The sequence below is a fragment of the Moschus berezovskii genome, chromosome 22 (assembly GCF_049115385.1).
Source record: "Moschus berezovskii isolate FMDL1 chromosome 22, NW_MosBer_1.0, whole genome shotgun sequence".
Classification (NCBI taxonomy): Eukaryota; Metazoa; Chordata; class Mammalia; order Artiodactyla; family Moschidae; genus Moschus; species Moschus berezovskii.
Window position 1 is genome coordinate 12,967,832 of NC_142481.1, and position 19,346 is coordinate 12,987,177.

The following is a 19,346-nucleotide window of genomic DNA, read 5'->3' on the forward strand; positions in this document are numbered from 1 at the left end:
GCTTTATCTTCTGGCCTCATGGATTGGAGATTGTGTTTACAGCATGCAGCCTGGCCCCTGTAGGTCATGGGAGCTCTATAACCCGCATCTTCTTCCCTCTCTTCAGATGCCAGTGTAATGGCCACGCAGACACGTGTAACGAGCAGGATGGGACAGGCTGCCCATGTCAGAACAACACAGAGACGGGCACGTGCCAGGGAAGCTCCCCCAGTGACCGCCGAGACTGCTACAAATACCAGGTATGGCTGGAGATGCAAGTTATGGATCAAGAGCCCCATGCCCAGAAGAGGTCCAAGCTGGGATGAGGTAGCCTGGCGCAGGCGGGACTGGCAGCATGGTTCCGGTATCTGTGGTCCTGGGGGTCAAGGTCAGCTTGATAAACTGATCCCTAGTCAGTGTCAGGCCTTCAGTGTGATACTGGGAACCCAGAAATGAGCCTCTTGGGGGGCTTTCAGGGTGGTAAGGAGACAGACTACATTACAGGTAGTCAGAACTTAAAGATGGCAAATGCTAGAAAACTCATATCGTAGTAGCTTGAGCAAAAAACAAAATGTGGCTCTCAAAACTGAGTTCTGGAGTCTGCCTTCAGGACTGGCCAGATCCAGGTGCTCACACCTGGGATTGACCAGGGTCAGTCCAGGCTCCAAACCCAACCAGCTGTCTGACCCGGGACAGGTGTCACTCAGAACCAGTTTCGCTTTCTTGATGTTTAATCAGAAGGCCTGTTGGTCTTTGTCTGAACAGACAGCTTTGGAGATGAGTTCAGACTTTCTCCTCCAGCAGCTCTGTTTGGGGGCTCCGATAAAGCAATTTCTTTCCCTTCCAATGACAGCACTTGTTGCTGTTTAGTTGTTCAGTCACGTCTGACTCTTTGCCACCCCATGGACGGTCACCCACCAGGCTCCTCTGTCCATGGGATTCTCCAGGCAAGAATACTGGAGTAGGTTGCCATTTCCTTCTCCAGGGGATCTTCCTGACCCAGGGATCAAATCTGTGTCTCCTGCATTGGTAGGCAGACTCTTTACCACTGAGCCACCTGGGAAGCACCCAGTGATGGCAGTGGTAGTTACTATATAGGGAGTGCTTGCCACTGAGCTGGAGCCATGCCACAGATACAGTGGAGACAGAGCACACAGGGAAGGCTCAGGAAAGCTGTGCTGGGGCCTCAGTGAGCTGTGGGCAGAAGAGGAAGAGGCACTCAGAGACCTGTCCTGGGCCAAACAGCTGCTTGGGTTTGGAGCTTGGACTGGCCCTGGTCAACCTCAGAGACTGATTTCTACTGGACTGCAGGAATGAAGTGAGCTGTTATCCATCCACTCATTCACTCCGCACGTATTTCCTGAGCACCTAGTTATGCCAGGCACTATGCAGAGCGCTGGGACACAGCAGGGAACAAAACAGGCAAAATGTTCTGTCCTACCCTGGTGGCTCAGACGGTAGAGAATCTGCCTGCAATGCAGGAGACCTGGGTTTGATCTCTGGGTCAGGAAAATCCCCTGCAGAAGGGAATGACAACCTACTCCAGTATTCTTGCCTGGGGAATTCCATGGTCAGAGGAACCTGGTGGGCTTGAGGTCATAAAGAGTCAAGCATGACTGAGTGACTTAATGCTTTCACTTTCTGGGGAACTCATGGAGAAGTCCAGCAATAAACAGAAAAATAAGTCAGATACCCAGGGTGTTAGTGATGAGCAGTAAGGAGGAAAATGAAGCAGAGAGGAGGGCTCGGGGGTGTGAGGGAGTGGAAATGGTAGATACAGTGGCCAAGAAAGGCCTGAGCGAGAAGGTGAGTGTCACTCAAGGTGACACTTGAGTAAAGACCCGATGGACGTGAGGACACTGGACATTCAGACTTGGGGGAGCAGGGGAGCGATCCAGGCAGAGGCTCAACCAGTACAAAGGCCCCGAGGCAGGACCTACCTACTACAGTCAGAAACAGCAAGGCCAGCAGGCCAGGTGGTCCCACTCGTGCGGGGCCTATGATTTCAGCAGTGTTTGCTACCCGGGTACAGAGGAAGAGTCTCCAGTTCAGCAAGGGTAGGTCACTAGTCCAAGGCCACACGGCTAGGGAGGTGGCTGACCCAGGATTCAACAGAGCCCTGCATCACTGTGTCTCAGAGTTCCAGAGGCCTCGCCATCAGGGTGCTGTGGTTGCTGGGGTGACACCAGGAACCACAGTGCTGGAGTGTAGGGTGCTGTTAGTGCCCACACTGTGTCAGGGACGTTCAGGGGGGTGGGGTCACAGGGAAGCTGCTGGGATGTGGGGGTAGCTAATCAATAGATACAAAATAAAGGGCCTACTATAATGGCAGAGGCTACTTTCCAGTAGGTACAAAATGCAGTCTGTCTCTTTGGAGGACTGGACACTTGAGTTGTTCCACCCTGCTCTGCCCGCAGTGTGCCAAGTGCCGAGAGTCATTCCATGGGAGCCCGCTAGGGGGCCAGCAGTGCTACCGCCTCATCTCCGTGGAGCAGGAGTACTGCCTGGACCCCACGTCCCAGACCAACTGTTTCCATGAGCCCAAGCGCCGGGCTCTGGGCCCCGGCCGCACCGTCCTCTTCGGCGTGCAGCCCAAGTTCACCAACGTGGACATCCGCCTGACGCTGGATGTGACCTTTGGCGCCGTGGACCTCTACGTCTCCACCTCCTATGACACCTTTGTGGTCCGCGTGGCTCCCGACACTGGCGTCCACACCGTGCATATCCAGCCGCCACCGCCTCCCCCACCACCCCCACCCCCTGCTGATGGCGGGCCCCGGGGGCCTGGGGATCTGGGGGTCCCTGGGGCTGGAGGTGGGCCAGCTACCCCAGCAGAGCCGCGAGTGCGGGAGGTCTGGCCACGGGGCCTGATCACCTACGTGACAGTGACAGAGCCGTCGGCGGTGCTGGTGGTCCGTGGTGTGAGGGACCGTCTGGTCATCACCTACCCGCACGAGCACCACACTCTCAAGTCTAGCCGCTTCTACCTGCTCCTGCTGGGTGTGGGAGACCCAAGTGGGCCCAGTGCCAACGGCTCAGCTGACTCGCAGGGCTTGCTCTTCTTCCGGCAGGACCAGGCCCACATTGACCTGTTTGTCTTCTTCTCCGTCTTCTTCTCCTGCTTCTTCCTCTTCCTCTCGCTCTGTGTGCTCCTCTGGAAGGCCAAGCAGGCCCTGGACCACCGGCAGGAACAGCGCCGGCACCTGCAGGAGATGACCAAGATGGCCAGCCGCCCCTTCGCCAAGGTCACCGTTTGCTTCCCGCCGGACCCTGCTGCCCCAGCCCCCGCCTGGAAGCCTGCCGGGCTCCCACCACCCGCCTTCCGCCGCTCCGAGCCCTTCTTGGCACCCTTGCTGCTGACGGGGGCCGGCGGGCCCTGGGGACCTGTAGGAGGGGGCTGCTGCCCACCGGCCATCCCCACCACCACTGCCGGCCTGCGAGCCGGGCCTATCACCCTTGAGCCCACCGAGGATGGCATGGCCGGCGTGGCCACACTGCTGCTCCAACTGCCTGGCGGGCCCCACGCGCCCAACGGCGCCTGCCTGGGGTCAGCGCTCGTCACACTGCGGCACCGGCTGCACGAGTACTGCGGCGGCGGCGGGGGCGCTGGGGGCAGTGGGCACGGGGCTGGTGCAGGCCGGAAGGGGCTGCTGAGCCAGGACAACCTCACCAGCATGTCCCTCTGACCCTCGGCGGGACCTTCGGCCACAGCATTCGAGTCTCCTTAGAGTGGCCACCCTGGACTTGGGGCCCCTCCAACTGGGACATTGTCCTCAGAGACTTCCGGTTTCTTTCCCCCGGGGGGAGGGTCCCCAGACAGAGCCTTCTTTGTTCTGCGTTTAACAATTACCTGTCGAATACCTACTGCGCGCCAGGCACCGGTGAAGGCACTGGGCGTGAGTGGGAACCAAGGCGGTCAAGGTCCCTGATCTCGCGGGATTTTAGGTCCCAGTGCCGGGAGACAGTCGACGTGCGCATGCGCGCGCACACGCACAGGTAGACGAGGAAAAGCATGTCTGAAGCGAGAAAGCGGTGTGAGTTAGCAACGGGATGCGCCTGTGAGGGACCTCGGGGTCGTCAGTTGTTCACTGTGCGAAGCTCAACTTTAAGAAGGAAACCGACTGTGGGAGGAGCTGTGGCGAGCGGGATCCAGGCAGAAGGAACTGCGAGGACAGAGGCGCAGAGGCGGGAAGTGGCTGATGTTACTGAAAAGGGTTGGAAAGCTGGCCAGCGTGGCCCTGACCAAGTGTGCAGAGGCGGTGGGGTCAGGGTCAAGCAGGGGGCAGATGACCCACGGCCCACCGACCCCCGGTAGGGCTTGGGGTTTTATTCTCAGGGCATTGGGAAGCCATTGGACAGTCTTCTGAGGGAGAATGACAGGTTCCGGTGTATTTAAGAGGTCACTTAGCTGTGTGGAGAATAGACTGGAGATGCCGAGAGAAGCCGCAGGGGGACAGGACCCGAGATGGGCCAGGTCAGGGCAGAGGCTGTGAGAGGAGTCTGGGACAGAAGCAGGAGGTGGGTGGAAGGATGTTATGATGGCATACATGGACATCGGAATAGGGGAGGGAAGGAGGCCAGGCTGATACCAGCTTTGTTGCCTGAACAGTGGGCCAAGGTGGGGTTGGTGAAGGTGGGACAGACTGGGGCTGTGGGGGAAGATTAGGAGTCCAGCTTTAGACTTGAGATGCCTTTCAGCGACATCTCAGTCAGGTCCCACCAGGGACACAGCCGCTGCCCTGAGGATCTCCGCCGAGGGAGTTGAGTGCTGGGGTTGGCTCAGTGGTGAAGGAAGGATGCTGCTGAGAGGAGACTGGAAGTGGGGCCACCCAACGAGCCAGAGCAGGATGCTGTTTCTGCCACCACGAGGCTGCAGGGACAAGCTCAGGTGGTGTTCCCCGAAGCCCAGGCGAGGGTCACTGCACTGCCAGGGCACATGAGGAGACAAACCCCTGCCTGAGATGCTGGCCTGGGTGAGGTTGTGGGGGAGGGGGATACCCAGGTTGGGAATAGCAATGACAGTTTTCAACCTACAACTCTCTTCCCAGGTGACATTGCCTTGAAGCAGCATCTGGCCTTTCCACAGGGCCTCCCCCTCACTCCAGCTGCCACCTTGGACTTCTGAGCCCTTCTGTGCCTAGCACTGCCCCACCTCCCCCAGTCCTAACCATCTTGAACTTAGGACTCCTTCTTTCCCAAGATTCCACCCCCTAGCTGTTTTTTGGACCTTGGAAAGCGGGAACCCTGTGTCCTCCTGTCTGCTGAAGGCCTTCATCTAAGAGGCTGATCCCTGTGTGCCATCAGAGGCTGTGGGAAATTGGGGGAGCAGTAAAAAACAACAAATAAAGAGTGTGTGGAAGACCTGGTGTCCAGTGCTGTCTGTAGGAGATGGGCTGTCTTGGCTCTGTGACCCGGCACCTGAGAGCTGGTTATGTCGGATAAACATCCTTATCTTGGTGCCCCCGCCTTCCAAGCCATGTGGCCAGGGCCTGACTCCTCACCATCTCTTCTGGTGGGCATGGGGATGGTACCACTACAGAAGCTCTTGTTTCCCAGAAGGCATGAACTGAGGGGACCTGAGGGCAGTGAGACCTTTTACCCTTGCCCAGATCCCTATCAAAAAGAGACCCCTACTCAGCTCAGGAAGGAAAACAGCCTTCCTTGGTCCCAACTTCGGGTTTTATTCTGGCCCCTGACATTAAGAGAACTCAGCACAAAGACTGAAATGAGGCCTTAGCACAGTGAGCATTCTCCACTTCAAGTAGATTCTCGCAACCCAAATGGAAAGCATCATGGGAACTTCTATTTGCCAGTCCCCTGGTGAGCAAGAGCCCTGTTGTGAGGGAAGATGGGGACAGGAGACCCCATCCCTTCAGTGTGGCTGGGAGTGTTCAACAGTGTACTTTTGGGGGGCATCCCTGGTGGCTCAGTGATAAATCCACCCGCCAATGCAGAATAGAGGGGTTCCATCCCTGATCTGGGAAGATCCCACATGCCATGGAGCAACTAAGCCCGGGTGTCACAACTACTGAGCCTATGCTCTAGCATCTAGGAGCCAAAACCTCAGCCCCGACAAGCCCATGCTCCCCAACAAGAGAAGTCACTGCAATAAGAAACCTTTACCCTGCAACTAGAGAGTAGCCTTGTCGCAAGGAAGACCCAGCACAGCCAGAAATAAATGACAAAAATTTTTTTAAAGTTAACTTTCTGCAAACCCAGCCCCTAGGCACAGGCTGGCCACCTCTGATATTTATCCAAGAACACAGAAATGCATTGAGGGGCCAGTGAGCCTTCAGTGCAGCCTATGATTATCATGATATTTTCAGACTTGCTGGACAGTTTAAGGAATTTTGGGGGATTACTCTGTCCACACATATTTTGCCTTTACGAGATGATAGTCGCATCTAACCTCCAGGACGTGACTGTGAACTTCCATTGCTAAGTATCAATGCTAGATGGCTCGCTTGATCTTTTCATTTGATCTTTCTAACAACCAATTGTATGAGGCAGGTACCATGTAGTCTCCATCTTGCAGATGAAAAAACAGTACTTCATAGACATTATGGAGAAGGAAATGGAAACCAACTCCAGTACTTGTGCCTGGAAAATCCCATGGACCAAGGAGCCTGGTAGGTTACAGTCCATGGGGTCACAAAGACTCGGACACGAGTGAGCAACTTCACTTTCTTTTTCTTTTAGTGACAGCTGCCATACGAACCCAGACCTTCTGACTCTCTCACCCACATTCCTGACCATCAGGCTCTTCCACGTCCCAAGGAAGGATGGCATTGCTCAGCACAGACTGACCTCACTGAAAGCTATCTCAGTGCAGAGTTAGGAGTCGGTGTTCAAAATGGCCAATTTGTGCACAAGATAAGGCAGAATTGCCCAACTGGGGAGCTAAGTAGCAGTGGGACATGCAGCCTCAGGGAGCCAGTGGTCATCACGCATAACCAGAAAGGAGCTGAGGTTCTTCCAGACTCCTACATGTGCTCAGACCCTTTGCTAAGGTCTCTGCCTGACACTCACGCTGTGACTTTGCCTTCCTAAGCAGAATGTTTGCTCTCGGAGTGGATTTTTCCTCTGGGACAGAGCTACCCTCCCTCCAACCCCTGTCACTGCTGTGTAGATGTGCCTGTACAGATGCCCCATGGCGTGTGTTCCTCCTTCCTCCATGTCAACCCCTTGCCTGGCACCTCTCCCTGGTATCCACACACCTGAATGCAAGAGACTCATGGTGAAGTGAGAGAAAGCCTGGGCACGGGAGGCTAGGGACCTGGATTCAACCTGTGTGTAGCCACTGACATCCTAGGGACTTCAGGAGAAATTTTATTGAGGGCCTGCAGCACTCCAGCACTGTGCTCGGTGCTTGGCATGAGTCTTTATTTTATGTTTTTATTCATTTGGCACTGGGTCCTAGCTGAAGCATGTGGGATCTTTAGTTGTGGCATGCAGGATCTAGTTCCCCAACCGGGGATCAAACCTGGGCCCCCTGCACTGGACGTGCCGAGTCTTGGCCACTGGACCACTAGGGAAGTCCCAGGGAGGGCCTCACTCTTAAGATGACATGTGAGCAGCAGTGAAGGAATCAGCCATAAGGACATCTGAGGAAAGAAATCTGAGTTGCGGGAACAGCCAGAGCAAAGATCCTAACATGGGAGCGTGCCTAACATTTCAGAGAAACAACAAAGAGCCTCCTGTGGAATTAAGAGAATAAAGAGGGAAGGTCACAGGGGGAAAAAGAGGCAGATTGTGCAGGTCCTTGAGTTGCTGTGAGGACGCTTTTTTTTTTTAATACTTATTTTTATCTGTGTCTTATCTTAGCTGTGGCTTGTTTTGGCTCACAGGCTTAGTTGCTCTCTAGCATGTGTGCTCTTAGTTCCCCAACCAATGCTTGAACCCATTTCCCTTGCACTGGAAGGCAGATTCTTAACCACTGGACCACCAGGGAAGTCCCAAGACTCTGGCTCTTTCCTCCATGCAGGAGGTGCCATCAGAGGGTTCTGAGCCCGGGAGCCACGTGATCTACTTCCACACACGTGTCCACAGGGCTCCTCTGTGGGGCAGAAACTAAAAACAGGCTGGAGGTGAGGCAGGAAGCTCAGTGGGGGAGCCACTGTGGTTGGAACAAGCCTTGCAGTAGAGTGGGGAGAAGGGAGACTCTGGATATGTTCTGAAAGTAGAACCACCAGAATTTGTGGGGGCAAGAGGCTCAGAAAGGTTTATCAATTTACTAAGATAACACAGCTAGGAAGTGGCAAGAGTCAAGGTTGAGCCCCAGGTCTGTCCAGTTTTGAAACCTGAACAGTTTTAATCTGCCAGTTGCTTTTGCAATAAAGAGGATGGATTGAATCAGATGATCCTTGAGTGTTCCTTTCAGCTCTAGAGTTTTAAACCTGACAGTTCTGTGCTTTGAAGACAGAACCCTCAAATCTGTTAGCATTGTTGTAGACCAAGAGTCCATAGGCAATGACTGAGCAAGGGGACTCCTAAATTTGTTCTTTGAAGGGTTAGTGCCTGCATGGTTCCCAGACAGCCTTTCTGGGTTTGCTTCTTTTCAGGCTCCGGTCAAGAGCTTTAGGTTGGCAGCTAAGGAGTTAGTGGTTTTACTTTGTTAGCGAGGACTCGCTGACTTAGTGAGGGAAGAGACTTGCCAAGGAGGTACACAGCAGATGCAGGTCAAGCATCTGCCTCTGGAACTCCCTCCACACCTAGGCATCTCCCCTGTGTCCCCGCCTCCCTCATCAAACCTCCTTCTCCACCCAGATTCCTTCCCTGGGAGAAAAAGGATGTAGGCGGAGTTGGTTTTCAGGTTTTTATTCTGGACGCATTTTTGGTGAGGGGTGGGGCGGAGGGGCAGGCCCTCCCAGGAGAGGGCAGAGGAGGGCGGGCATCACGGGGTTGGGGGAAAGGAGAAGGGTGGGGGGAAACTTCTTTACTCTCGGATCTTCAGTTCCCGCGCCATCTGACAGAGGGCGCAGGGCAAACAAAAGGTGAGGGCCGCCCAGTCCTTCCCGACGGAGCCCTAGAGGGTGGAAGAGAGAGGTTAGCAGCCCTAACCTGGCATCCGAGGAGGCCAGTCCCCCAGTCCTCGGCTCCCACGGGTCCTGGGCGCGCACGCACCTGGATGCGGTAGCGCTCGCGCATGCCGGTGCGCAGCGAGTGCAGGCCTCCGGGCAGGTAGGGCGTGCAGCAGCACTCGCCGAAGTCGTCGGAGATGCGGCAGGCGAGGCACAGGGGGGCGAAGGTGCCGCACAGACCTGGAGCGGACGCAGGGCGCTAAGGGCGGGGCCCACCGGGTGCCTCCAGCCGGCTCCGCCTCGGGGAGGGGCGAGGCGGGGTCCGCGGGGCGCGGGGTGAGGGTCCCGGGGCAACTGAGTGTTGGAAGAAGTGAAAGTCCCAGAGGAAACTAGGGGTCCGAAGAGTGAGGGTTTCGAGAGCGGGAAAGAGGGTTTAAAGAAGGAGTTGGAGCCACAAGGAAAACAGTCGAGGGTACAAGGGGGACGAGGAGACTTGGAAGGTGTGATGAAGCCAGGATCCTAAGGAGTGTCGGGCGTCGGAGAAAGGTGGGAGGGTTAGAGACCGGGAATTCAGGGCCCACGGAAGGGAGTGGGGTGAGGAGGGCGAGAAGGCTGAGGCTGAGGGTGACCCTCCTTCCCCTCCCGCTCCTTCCCGGGTCTGGAGAGGGAGCGACAGGGCACTCACAGACGGGCATGTCGTTGCAGCAGTCCGTGAGGCCGGTGTGCCAGTCACTGAGCTGGGTCTGGTAGCAGGTGCCGGCGCTTTGGGGCTGACTGGTCACTGGGTAGGACATGGCTGCGGAGGGAGGGGGCGGGGGTCAGCGGGCAGCCTCGCAGCACCTCCCCGGCCCTGGCATCTCTGCCGCCCCTCCCTCTGCCGGGCAGTTCGGGCAAGGCCACCAGGCCGCCCACCGAGGGGACACCACTGCGTCTTCCCCGTCCCTGCCGCCACTTCTGGGCATCGCCACCCCATTCTGTCCCCGGAGTTGCTGCCTCCTGCATGTCTGGCTCAGCTGGGGGTCGGGGTGGGGGGCATCCTGCAGGTCTGGGGGAGGTTGGCGCCACATGTGGGCGGGGCCGAGACGTGCCGCTGCCTCCTCCACGTCTGGGCTTGGGGTGCTGGGTTCCCGCGTTTCAGGGCTTCTGGGGTGCAAGCAGGCGCCGTCTGTCTTCGAAGCCAGAGTGCCCAGGGGAAGGAAGTGGCCATGTTCCAGGGACTGGAAGGTTTGGGGGTTCATCCAGCGATCCCACCTTTGCCTTTCACGTTGTCGTGCATCTCAAACTGCATCTTGCTGGCCCTGAGGAGGTGGCGGTGGGGACGGCAGAGGTGGCGGCGGTGACAGCGTCAGAGTCTGCCCAGGGGGTGCTGGATACTGAGGGAGGTCAGGGCAAGGGGCGGGGCACTGGGGGCTGAGTTCTCAGGGGTAAGGATGCTGGGGAGAAAGAGGCCAAGTCAGCTTGCCTGCTAGGAAAGAATGGGACAGGGATGTATGGGGTTGGGGGCGAGAAACTCGCCCATCTCTTACAGCTGCCCGACAGACCCCAGAGGACCCTCTCATACCAGAGGCAGTGCTGGAGAGAACGACCAAGAGACAGGCAAAGTCAGAGACAAGGGGAGAGAGAGATCAGAGCTGGGTGCCTATGGAGTCGCCTCCAGTAGCACTCACACCTTTTTTTCCTGCAAGCCCATTTCACAGACAGAACACTGAGGCTCAGGGAGCTGAAGAAAAACGCCTCACACCTGATGGCCCAGCCAAGAAGCTTAGTAGAGGGGGAGCCAGGCCCCAGAACTTCCAAATTCAACCCAGTGTCAACAGGTTGAGAAGGGGGTTGGTCACAGGGGGCATGAGAAAGACAGGGATGTCCAGAGAGGTAAGCAGTCAGAGGAATGGAAGGAGACAGATGTGGAGTTGGTTGGAGGAAGAACGGAGCAGAGGCATCAACCTCTGAGCAGAGAGCTGCGGGCGGATGCTCCTACCTGCGGGACTGCCGTGGCGACGATGGAGACAGAGGTGTGAGTGACTCCTGGGTGTTGAGTGGCTTATAAATGGGCGGCTGTGTACTGCTGGGCGGGGCTCTGACAAAGATGCCCAGGGAGCCAGGCCGGTCTGGCTGACCCTCTTCTCCCCACTGGGACTTCCCCTCCCTCCCTCTCCATCCCTCATCCCGCTGCTGAGGACCTAGGAGATAGTGGGGGAGGGGGTCCAAGGGTGAGGAGCTGGGAGTAGAGGTCTAAAGCGAGGCGGGCAGACAGATGGAGAGATGGAGAGAGAGGGCAGAGGGGAGGCGCATGGGGCACAGCTGCCCAGAGACCAAAGAGAGGGAGAGACAGAGAGATGGGGAGACAGAAGGAGAGGACCAGAGGGGTGAGAGACAAGGAGATTCAGAGAGAGATGCTGAGACAGCGGGGCACAGACATCTGGGGAGAAATAACAAGAAAGGGGGAGCCAGAGATTCAGAAAAGAGAAAATCAGTCAGGTGAGTGGGGGTGCCAGTCACTTGCCGACTCACAGCCCACAGCTTTGGGGGAAGGGGAAGGGCAAGAAGAGAAAGGCCGGTGGTGCTCCCACCACCCTTAGTGAGGCCCCAACTTCCCTGGGAGTGGGGACTTCGGGTCCTCCCATTCAGGCCCACCAGGCACGTGGAGGGGGGGCAGTGTGTTTGGTGGGGGTGACCCATGCTAGAACCAAATTAAATAAACACATCTCACCCAACTGCAACTTGGAAAGGGAGGAGGCTGGAAACTGAGAAACCTGTGGTCCCTGAAGGAGGAAGATGTGGTCCAGGATGCTTGAGTCCAAACAGAGCAGAGCACTGGGGGCCGGAACTCCTGGGTTTGAGGGCAGAGGGGGCTGGGAGTCCAGTCTCTCAGGGCTAAGCTAGACTGTGTCCCTGAGTCGGGTAGGGGTCCTGGGATACCCAGACTGATGGCTTCCTGGGAAATGAAAGAACTGGGGGCCTGGATGCCTGAGTCACCCAGAAGTCTCCCCTCAACAGGTCTGGCGGGATTGGAGGTGACTCAGTGAAGGAAGCGGCATTAGAGCCGGGTGGGTGAGGTTCCCAGCACGGGTGTCACTCCAAAAATGTAGGAGGCACTGGAAAATCGGGGTGTTAGCTGCAGAGGGAGTGGTGTCGTCACCACGCTGGGTATCACCTTACTGATCTGGGGTCCCACTTTCCCCCAAGCCTTGGTCTCCTGGCACTGCCCAAAAGTGGCTTGCTGTCCTCGTCCCAGACCTGAGGGCAGCACCCAGCCTCTTGCCTGTTGTCTCCATCACTTGGTCCGGGGGCCTGAATGTCTGGGAAACATCTCCCTGCTCTGTACCCCACCTCTGCATTATTGTCTCTCTGGCTCTGAATCTCTCCTTTCTTTCTTTCCCCATCTCTGCAGGTCTGTCTCCCAGTCTCTCCTGGTTCTCTGTCTCCTCATCTCTCAGGCCCTCCTCTCAAGCTCTGTGCCTCAGTGCCCTTATCCGGGAGCCTCTGCGCCCCATCTTGGCATCTCTCCCTGCCTTGAGGCCTGCTCTATGGAGGTAGCCACAGGGCCCCCTCCCCCAGCAGACCAGACCGCGGGCTGCAGGTGAGTCAGTCAGGGTCAGATTCTAGGGCTCCCAAGATGACAACCTGAGTCGTCCTCAAATTTCCTCTTCCAACTCTGACACAGCCCAGGGGCCCCAATTAGATACAGCAACTCATGCAGATGAGGAAATCAGGTCTGGAGAAGCTGTGAGGTGGCCTGCTCCGGGGTGAGGAGGAGGGCAGAGGGCAGGGCGAGGAGAGCTGGGGGCTGAGGGGTGACCATGGCAGAGTCTCCGGGCACCTGGCCTACATCCCCCTCAAATGGGGTTGCCAGATAAAATACAAGATGTCCAGTTAAATTAGAATTTCAGATAAACAATACTTTTTTACTATAAGTATGTCCCATATGGGGCTTGCCAGGTGGTGGCTCAGTGGTAAAACATCCGCCTGCCAAACAGGAGACTTGGGTTTGATTCCTGGGTTGTGAATATTCCCTGGAGGAGGAAATGACAACCCACTCCAGTATTCTTGCCTGGGAAACCCCATGGACAGAGGAGCCTGGTGGGCCACAGTCCATGGGGTCGCAAAGAGTCGGACACGACTGAGTGCCTGAACAGTAACAGCGGCAGTGACCATATGTTGGAGGGAATACGCTTATTCTTAAAAAAGTACTGGGTTGGCCAACAAGTTTGTTCAAGCTTTTCTGTACCATCTCTGTACCATCTATGAAAAAACCCGATTGAACTTTCAGGCCAACCGAATATTTGCTGCTTAACTGAAATTCCAATTTAACTTGGTGTCCAGTATTTTTATTTGCTAAATCTGGAAACTCACTTTCAAAGAAGGGAATCCATGAAGGAGGAAATAATAGCAATCCACTCCAGTATTCTTGCCTGGAAAATTCCATGGACAGAAGAGCCTGGCACGCTGCAGTCCATGGAGTCACACAACTGAGCCTGCACGCATGAGGGGAGAGGAGGGAGATGGTTTGGTAGCAATAAATAGAACGAAAATAAAGCGGGGTTGGGGGCAAGCATCCAAGTGTCTGTGGCCCTCTTTCCCCAGAACACAGGAATCCCTGCTCAGAGTTCAGGTCCTGCTCACCCTCCTCATCTCCCTTAGAACCCAGTCCCTACTCCAGAACCCAGGCTCCTAGCCTCTCTCTCCCCAGAATTCAGGTGTCCAGGCCAGGTCAGGGTCCAGTTGCCCAATGTGGGTTTCACAAGGAGGGTGGTGCCATCCATGACCCTGGCGGAACCAGTCCGGCTGCGCAGACAACTGAGGAGGCCCCCATCCCATCCTGAGCCTATGCTTCCTCGAGGGTCAGCCCAGCAGGGCTGGGAGCAGAACAGGACGGACTCAGGGCGCTCTGGGTGCGTCAGAGTCTGGGTTTGGGTGTGTCAGATCTCTGCTGTGTGGTGTGTGTGCCTCTCTGGGTGCTGCTGCTTCTGTGTGGGGATTGTCACGATGTGTCTCTCCCTGAGTGTTCCTATGTCCTGAGGTGTGACGTGTGAGAAGGTCTTTTCTATTTACGTGTCTGTATTGCCCTCCTGTGATTCTCCCTCCTGTGCATCTGTGTTTGGGTGCAGTCTCAGTTGTCAAGTTTCTGCAATTCTGACTAGGTTAAGGCAGGAGTTGTTATTTTTTAACACTTTATTTATTTATTTTTGGCTGTGCTCCCTCTCCGTTGCTGCACGGTCTTTTCTCTAGTTGTGGCAAGCAGGAGGTAATCTCTAGCTGTGGGGTGCGGACTGCTTATTTTGGTGGCGTCTCTTGCTGCAGAGCACGGGCTCTAGGGCATGTGGGTTTCAGCAGTTGTGGCACTTGGGCTCAGTAATTGTGGTTCCCGGGTTCTAGAGCACAGGCTCAGTAGTTGTGGTGCATGGGCTTAGTTGCTCTGTAGCACGTGGGGTCTTCCTGGATCGGGAATTGAACCCATGTCCCCTGCAATGGCAGGTGAATTCTTTACCACTGAGCCACCAGGGAAGCCAAGGAGTTAGTTTTTGAGTGGTAGCTTTGTATTCTGGACTCTATAGCCAGAAAACCTTAGTTCAAATCTTGATGGCCTCTGAATGGCTGTGAAGTTTCGGGCAAACCACTCAACTTCCCTGGACCTCAGTTTTCCCATCTACAAAATGGGTTTTTGCCAATAGAGTTGCTGAGAGGATTAAATGAGTTAATTCATGAAAAGAAACTGCAACTGGCCCATAGGAAACATTTTGTTTATGAGGATAGTGGGGATGATGTTCTAGCTGCTGGTGATGCAATAGTGAATAAAACCAAGTCTTTGCTCATGGTCCTAGTAGGGATTGGATGAATGGCCTGTATGTGGCTGGGCATGTAACCACATAACTGGGGTGTCTCCTCTGCATGTGGAATGGGATATTTCTGTGTGGTGTCAGTGCAAGTGATTTCACGATTGTGTGCCTCTGTGTGTGTGTTTGTAGGTAACTTCACGTGCCATGTGTGGGTTCTCTGCTTGTGTGGGTATAAATGCAAGATCACACCAAACAGGTGTTGGAGGACACATGTTTGTTCTGATCTTGCATTCCTGACTCTGAGGTGCCAGGGGTGTGCCTGTATTTGGGGTCTTGAGAACGCCTCCATCCATCATATTAAAAAAATTTTTATTTATTTTAAAATTTATTTGTGGCTGTTCTGAGTCTTCGTTGTCAGGAGGGCTTTTCTCTAGCTGCGGAGAGTGGGGGCTACTCTCCAGCGGTGGCGTGCGGGCTTCTCTCGTTGCGGAGCACAGGCTCTAGGGCCCTCGGGCTCAGTGGTTGTGGGTGTAGCTCAGTAGTCACAGTTCCCAGGCTCTAGAGCGCAGGCTCAGTGGTTGTGTGTCCGGGTTCAGCTGCCCCGCCACGTGTGGGATCTTCTTGGACCAGGGATCAAACCCATGGCTCAGGGTAAAGAATCTGTCTACCAATGCAGCTGGCTGTAGTTTCTCCCTAATGGGAATGGTGGGCCCAGTGGCTTTAGGAGAAACACCAGGGTGAAAGGGAAGATGAGAGGAGACGGGGAGGCCTGGGCGGGGATGAGAAAGAACATGATGGGAGAGCAGGGAGAGATGGCGGATGGGGAACAGAGGAAGAGCTGCACAAAGAGATGTGGATGTTTGTCTATCCATTCCATAAGCATTTGGTGAGCTTTTGCAATGTTCCAGGACCTCTGGCAGGCATTGGTTCAAGGCTTGGGGGAAAGTAGAGAGACCCAGAGGGATGAAGACCCACCAGGAAAGCTTTTGGTGCCCCAGGGTGGCCCACCTGTGTCCAGAGTGGGCCTCAGTGACAGTTCTGGGTGATAGGGATCCAGCGATGGGGAGGGACAGAGAGGGACCTGCCTTTCTCCAATCCTCCCTGAGGCTGATCTGGGCAGATCAAAGAACACAGGCCGGGGGGCCGGGAGGATTCTCCCAGACCAGGGACATCCCAGGAATCATTTTTGTCATCTCCTAATAGACACACGCAGAGAAGGCAATGGCAAGCCACTCCAGTACTCTTGCTTAGAAAATCTCATGGACAGAGGAGCCTGGTAGGCTGCAGTCCATGGGGTCGCTACTAGTCGGACAAGACTGAGCGACTTCACTTTCACTTTTCACTTTCACACATTGGAGAAGGAAATGGCAACCCACTCCAGTGTTCTTGCCTGGAGAAGCCCAGGGATGGCGGAGTCTGGTGGGCTGCCATCTATGGGGTCGCACAGAGTCGGACATGACTGAAGTGACTTAGCAGCAGCAATAGACACACGACACACCCATACCGTCCTAATCAGTATTTTCGACCCCAATCAGGCCCAACACTCATAGTGAGAGGCCTGGTATCTGGGAGTTGAGGAGGAAATACCTGGGAGTTCCCTCCCTCGCCCCGCCTCCTCCAGACCCCAGGAGTCCCAGGCCCCAAACCCCCAGCCCCAACCCCTGAAAATCCCACTCTCAGTCTCTCTCCTTTCTTCACTATGTACCTTTCCCTCTCTCTCTGGGCCTATCTGTCATTATCTGTTTGTTTTCTTTATTCTGTTTACTGTTCCCTCTCTCTGGGCCTGTCTGTCATTATCTGTCTCCATCTGTGCTTTGTGTCTCTCCTGTCTCTTTACATCTGGATCTTGATTCTCTCTCACTGGGCCTCAATTTTCTCACCTGTCAAGTGGGAATAATAATAATCCGATCGCTTAGAACTGTTAAGAGGAAGACATGAGATAATTATGTAAAATGCTTGCACAGAACCTGGGCCACAGTAAATTCCATACAAGTGAGCTCTATTGCAGTTATTGTTTTCAGTATTTTAATCTCTCAGTTGGTATCTATGTTTTTCTCTTGGTTTCCACATGAGTCTCAAGTCTCCTCCTGCTCTGGATTCTTTCTGCACACAGCACCCGCCCCTGGCTTCCCTTTCAAGGATGAAATAAAGGGCAGTATCGAGGCCAAAGCTTCCCCTAAGCCTTTTTCCTATTCATCTTTAGTCTAAGCCCCACCTCAGGAACTCAGAACTCTGGCTCCAATACAATACCTAGCCACAAAAACCCCTGAACCCCAAATCTGTGATCCTTGGGCAGGCCAGTGACCCTTGGGATCCAGGAGTCCCCGAATCTGGAGCACGATTCTTCAGGGTCCCAGCTCCCCTCTTCCTCAAGATCCAGGAATCCGGACGCTCAGCCTCTTCCTCCCTTAGACTCAGAAGTCTAGGCCCCTCAGTTTGTCCTCCTCAGGACCAAGGAGTTCGGACTCTCATCCTCTCTCAAGACAGGATCAGGCCGTCGAACGGTCCAGCTCTACCTGCAGCCGGAAACCTCACTCAAGATCCTTCTGCCGTCGCCCACGCGCTCAGCAAGCTCCGGAGTCTGTCTTTTTTAGAGGCATGTCTGACACCGGAGCACGCCTCCTAGATTGAGCTGTGATAAGCTACCCGTGACGTCAGTCACCAGCTTCCAGCCAATAGACACTCCGCCTCCTAACTCCCTGGGCCACTCAGGGCAGGGAGCATTCCCTAGTAGGCGGGGTCCACAGCCCAGGGAGGACCGCGATAGAGCGGTCTCCGCAGGTCCAGCCAGGCAGTTAAAAGGCTAGGTGTTTGCCGGTTGGTGTGTTTGGGGGGGTCTGCTTCGTAGACGCTGGAGCGGCTCTTGGGTGGACAGGTTCTGCGAGTCTGGCCTGGTAAGCCCTTCACAGCACACCCAGTATTGGGATTCTGGACACAGCTCGGACGGGAAACGGTGAGATTTTGTTGAGGCTGGAGGCGGAGCGGAGAGCTGGATACACAATCTCAGAAATTCCTCCATCCCTTCCCTTCTCCAGCTACTAAACTCACCCGTGCGTTCAGTCCTTCCTGCCCTCATTAAGTACCTCACTCACTGATTTCCTCATGGCGACTTACTCGCACTCGCCCATTCACACACTCATCCACCCAGTACTTACATTTCCTGAGGCTTCCAGTGTGCTAAGCCTCCTGCTGGGCAATGGTGATGATCAAGATGAGTCAGGCCTGGGCCCTGCCCTTAAGGAGCCCAGGTCAGATGGGAGGACAGACCCATATATTGACGTGCAGGGGTTTGCAGAGGCAGGGGAGTCCAAGAGTCCTTTTTGAGTTTAGTGGGGCAGGAAAGGATTTCCAGAGGAGGGAACCTCCCTCTCCTCACTCCTCCCGCCTCTTGGATTGTCTCATGAAGGCTTTTTTAAAAAATTGACGAATAGTTGATTTACAATGTTGTATTAATTTCTGCTCTACAGCAAAATGATTCAGTTACATATGTATATATAATTTTCCATTTTGGTTTATCATAGCATACTGAATATAGCTCTCTGTGTTATACAACAGCAGTCCCCATTTTTGGCACCGGGATTGGTTTCATGGGAGACACTTTTTCCACGGATCGGGGGACGGGGGATGATTTCGGCATGAGTCAAGCCCATTACATTTATTGTGCACTTTATTTCACTTACTGTTACATCAGCTTCACCTCAGATCATCAGGCATTAGCTCCCAGAGGTTGGGGACCCCTGCTGTACAGGAGGACCTTGTTATTTACCCATTCCGTATATAATAGCTTACATCTGCTGACCCCAACCACCCACTCCATTCCTCCCCCAAACTACTCTCGACTGGCAACCCTAAGTCTATTCTGTATGTCCGTGAATCTGTCTCTGTTGATGAAGACCTTTTGATATGTGTGCAAAACCACCCTCAGTAACTCACCTACCTAACACCCCTGAGCCTCCTCCCAGTAGTCTCGCTGTCCACCTGCTCCCCCATCCAGACCTGAGTGTCCTCTTCATCCCTTTGCTCCCCTGTAGCCTCTGCTCCACCCTTAATAAGTCTTCTTTATCCAACCTCAGTAATGGCTCTGAGGCTGCTCCACCCCGACTTCTGCTCCCCACCTTCATTGTTTCTGCCCCAGCTCAGGGCTTGTCATCCCTGTCCCCAGCCTCCTCTCTTGCCTCCAGGGCTCTAGTCTTGCCCTTTTCAGTCCACCCCCGTTTCCCACTAGACTTTCAGTGCCTGAGCTGATCCTGTCCCTGCCTTGCTCAAAGCCCTTCTATGGCTCCTGCTGCCCTTCATTTATAGTCCAAATTGCATTCCAGCTCCTTCAGGATCTCTTGCTGATCAGTCTAGGCCCTTCAGACCACTCCCCACTTTGCATCTGAACTTCTGGTCAGGCAGAAGCCTTGACCACTGACTGCTGGCTCTCACAACCTTGCCTATTTCTTCTTAGCAAACTTTTGCTCTTTCTTGAATCACCTCCTCTGTGAAGGACTCCCTGGCTACCACAGATAGAACCGGTGGGGACTGTGACAGTCTGTGTCTGGGTCTCTCCCCACACTCTCTCTGAGGG

At 54.9% G+C, this 19,346-nt stretch overlaps 2 protein-coding genes and 1 long non-coding RNA gene across 5 annotated transcripts in view; 2 read left to right on the forward strand and 1 right to left on the reverse strand.

Annotated features, from left to right (window-relative positions):
• MEGF8 (multiple EGF like domains 8) overlaps window positions 1-5,334 on the forward strand; it is a 42,083-nt gene extending 36,749 nt beyond the window's left edge. The window contains exons 40-42 of one of the 2 annotated variants that reach the window (XR_008683939.2): window positions 107-239; window positions 2,397-4,867; window positions 5,028-5,334. Coding sequence is in view for 1 of the 2 variants with exons in the window: in XM_055412075.2 (XP_055268050.1) it covers window positions 107-239; window positions 2,397-3,665 (1,402 nt within the window). In the remaining variant the exon portion in view is untranslated. Of the gene's footprint in view, window positions 1-106; window positions 240-2,396 lie in introns of both variants that reach the window. The other variant, XM_055412075.2, reaches the window with a different exon arrangement.
• Window positions 5,335-8,780: 3,446 nt separating this feature from the next.
• On the reverse strand, window positions 8,781-11,051 carry CNFN (cornifelin). Of its 2 annotated transcripts, XM_055411079.2 has the most exons (5): window positions 10,978-11,051; window positions 10,251-10,432; window positions 9,685-9,795; window positions 9,103-9,239; window positions 8,781-9,004 (listed from the first exon to the last, which is right to left on the reverse strand). In XM_055411079.2, exons 2-5 carry the CDS (start codon window positions 10,285-10,287, stop codon window positions 8,915-8,917), a joined length of 375 nt encoding a protein of 124 aa, XP_055267054.1. In that variant the 5' UTR covers window positions 10,288-10,432; window positions 10,978-11,051; the 3' UTR covers window positions 8,781-8,914. The 2 variants fall into 2 exon arrangements, with proteins under 2 accessions (XP_055267054.1, XP_055267051.2); XM_055411076.2 differs by lacking the exon at window positions 10,251-10,432 and having other exon boundaries at window positions 10,978-11,017.
• Window positions 11,052-17,526: 6,475 nt separating this feature from the next.
• Window positions 17,527-19,346, forward strand: part of LOC129546775 (uncharacterized) — a 60,468-nt gene continuing 58,648 nt past the window's right edge. The window contains exon 1 of the long non-coding RNA XR_016035981.1: window positions 17,527-17,670. This is a non-coding gene — a long non-coding RNA (uncharacterized LOC129546775). The remainder of the gene's footprint in view (window positions 17,671-19,346) is intronic.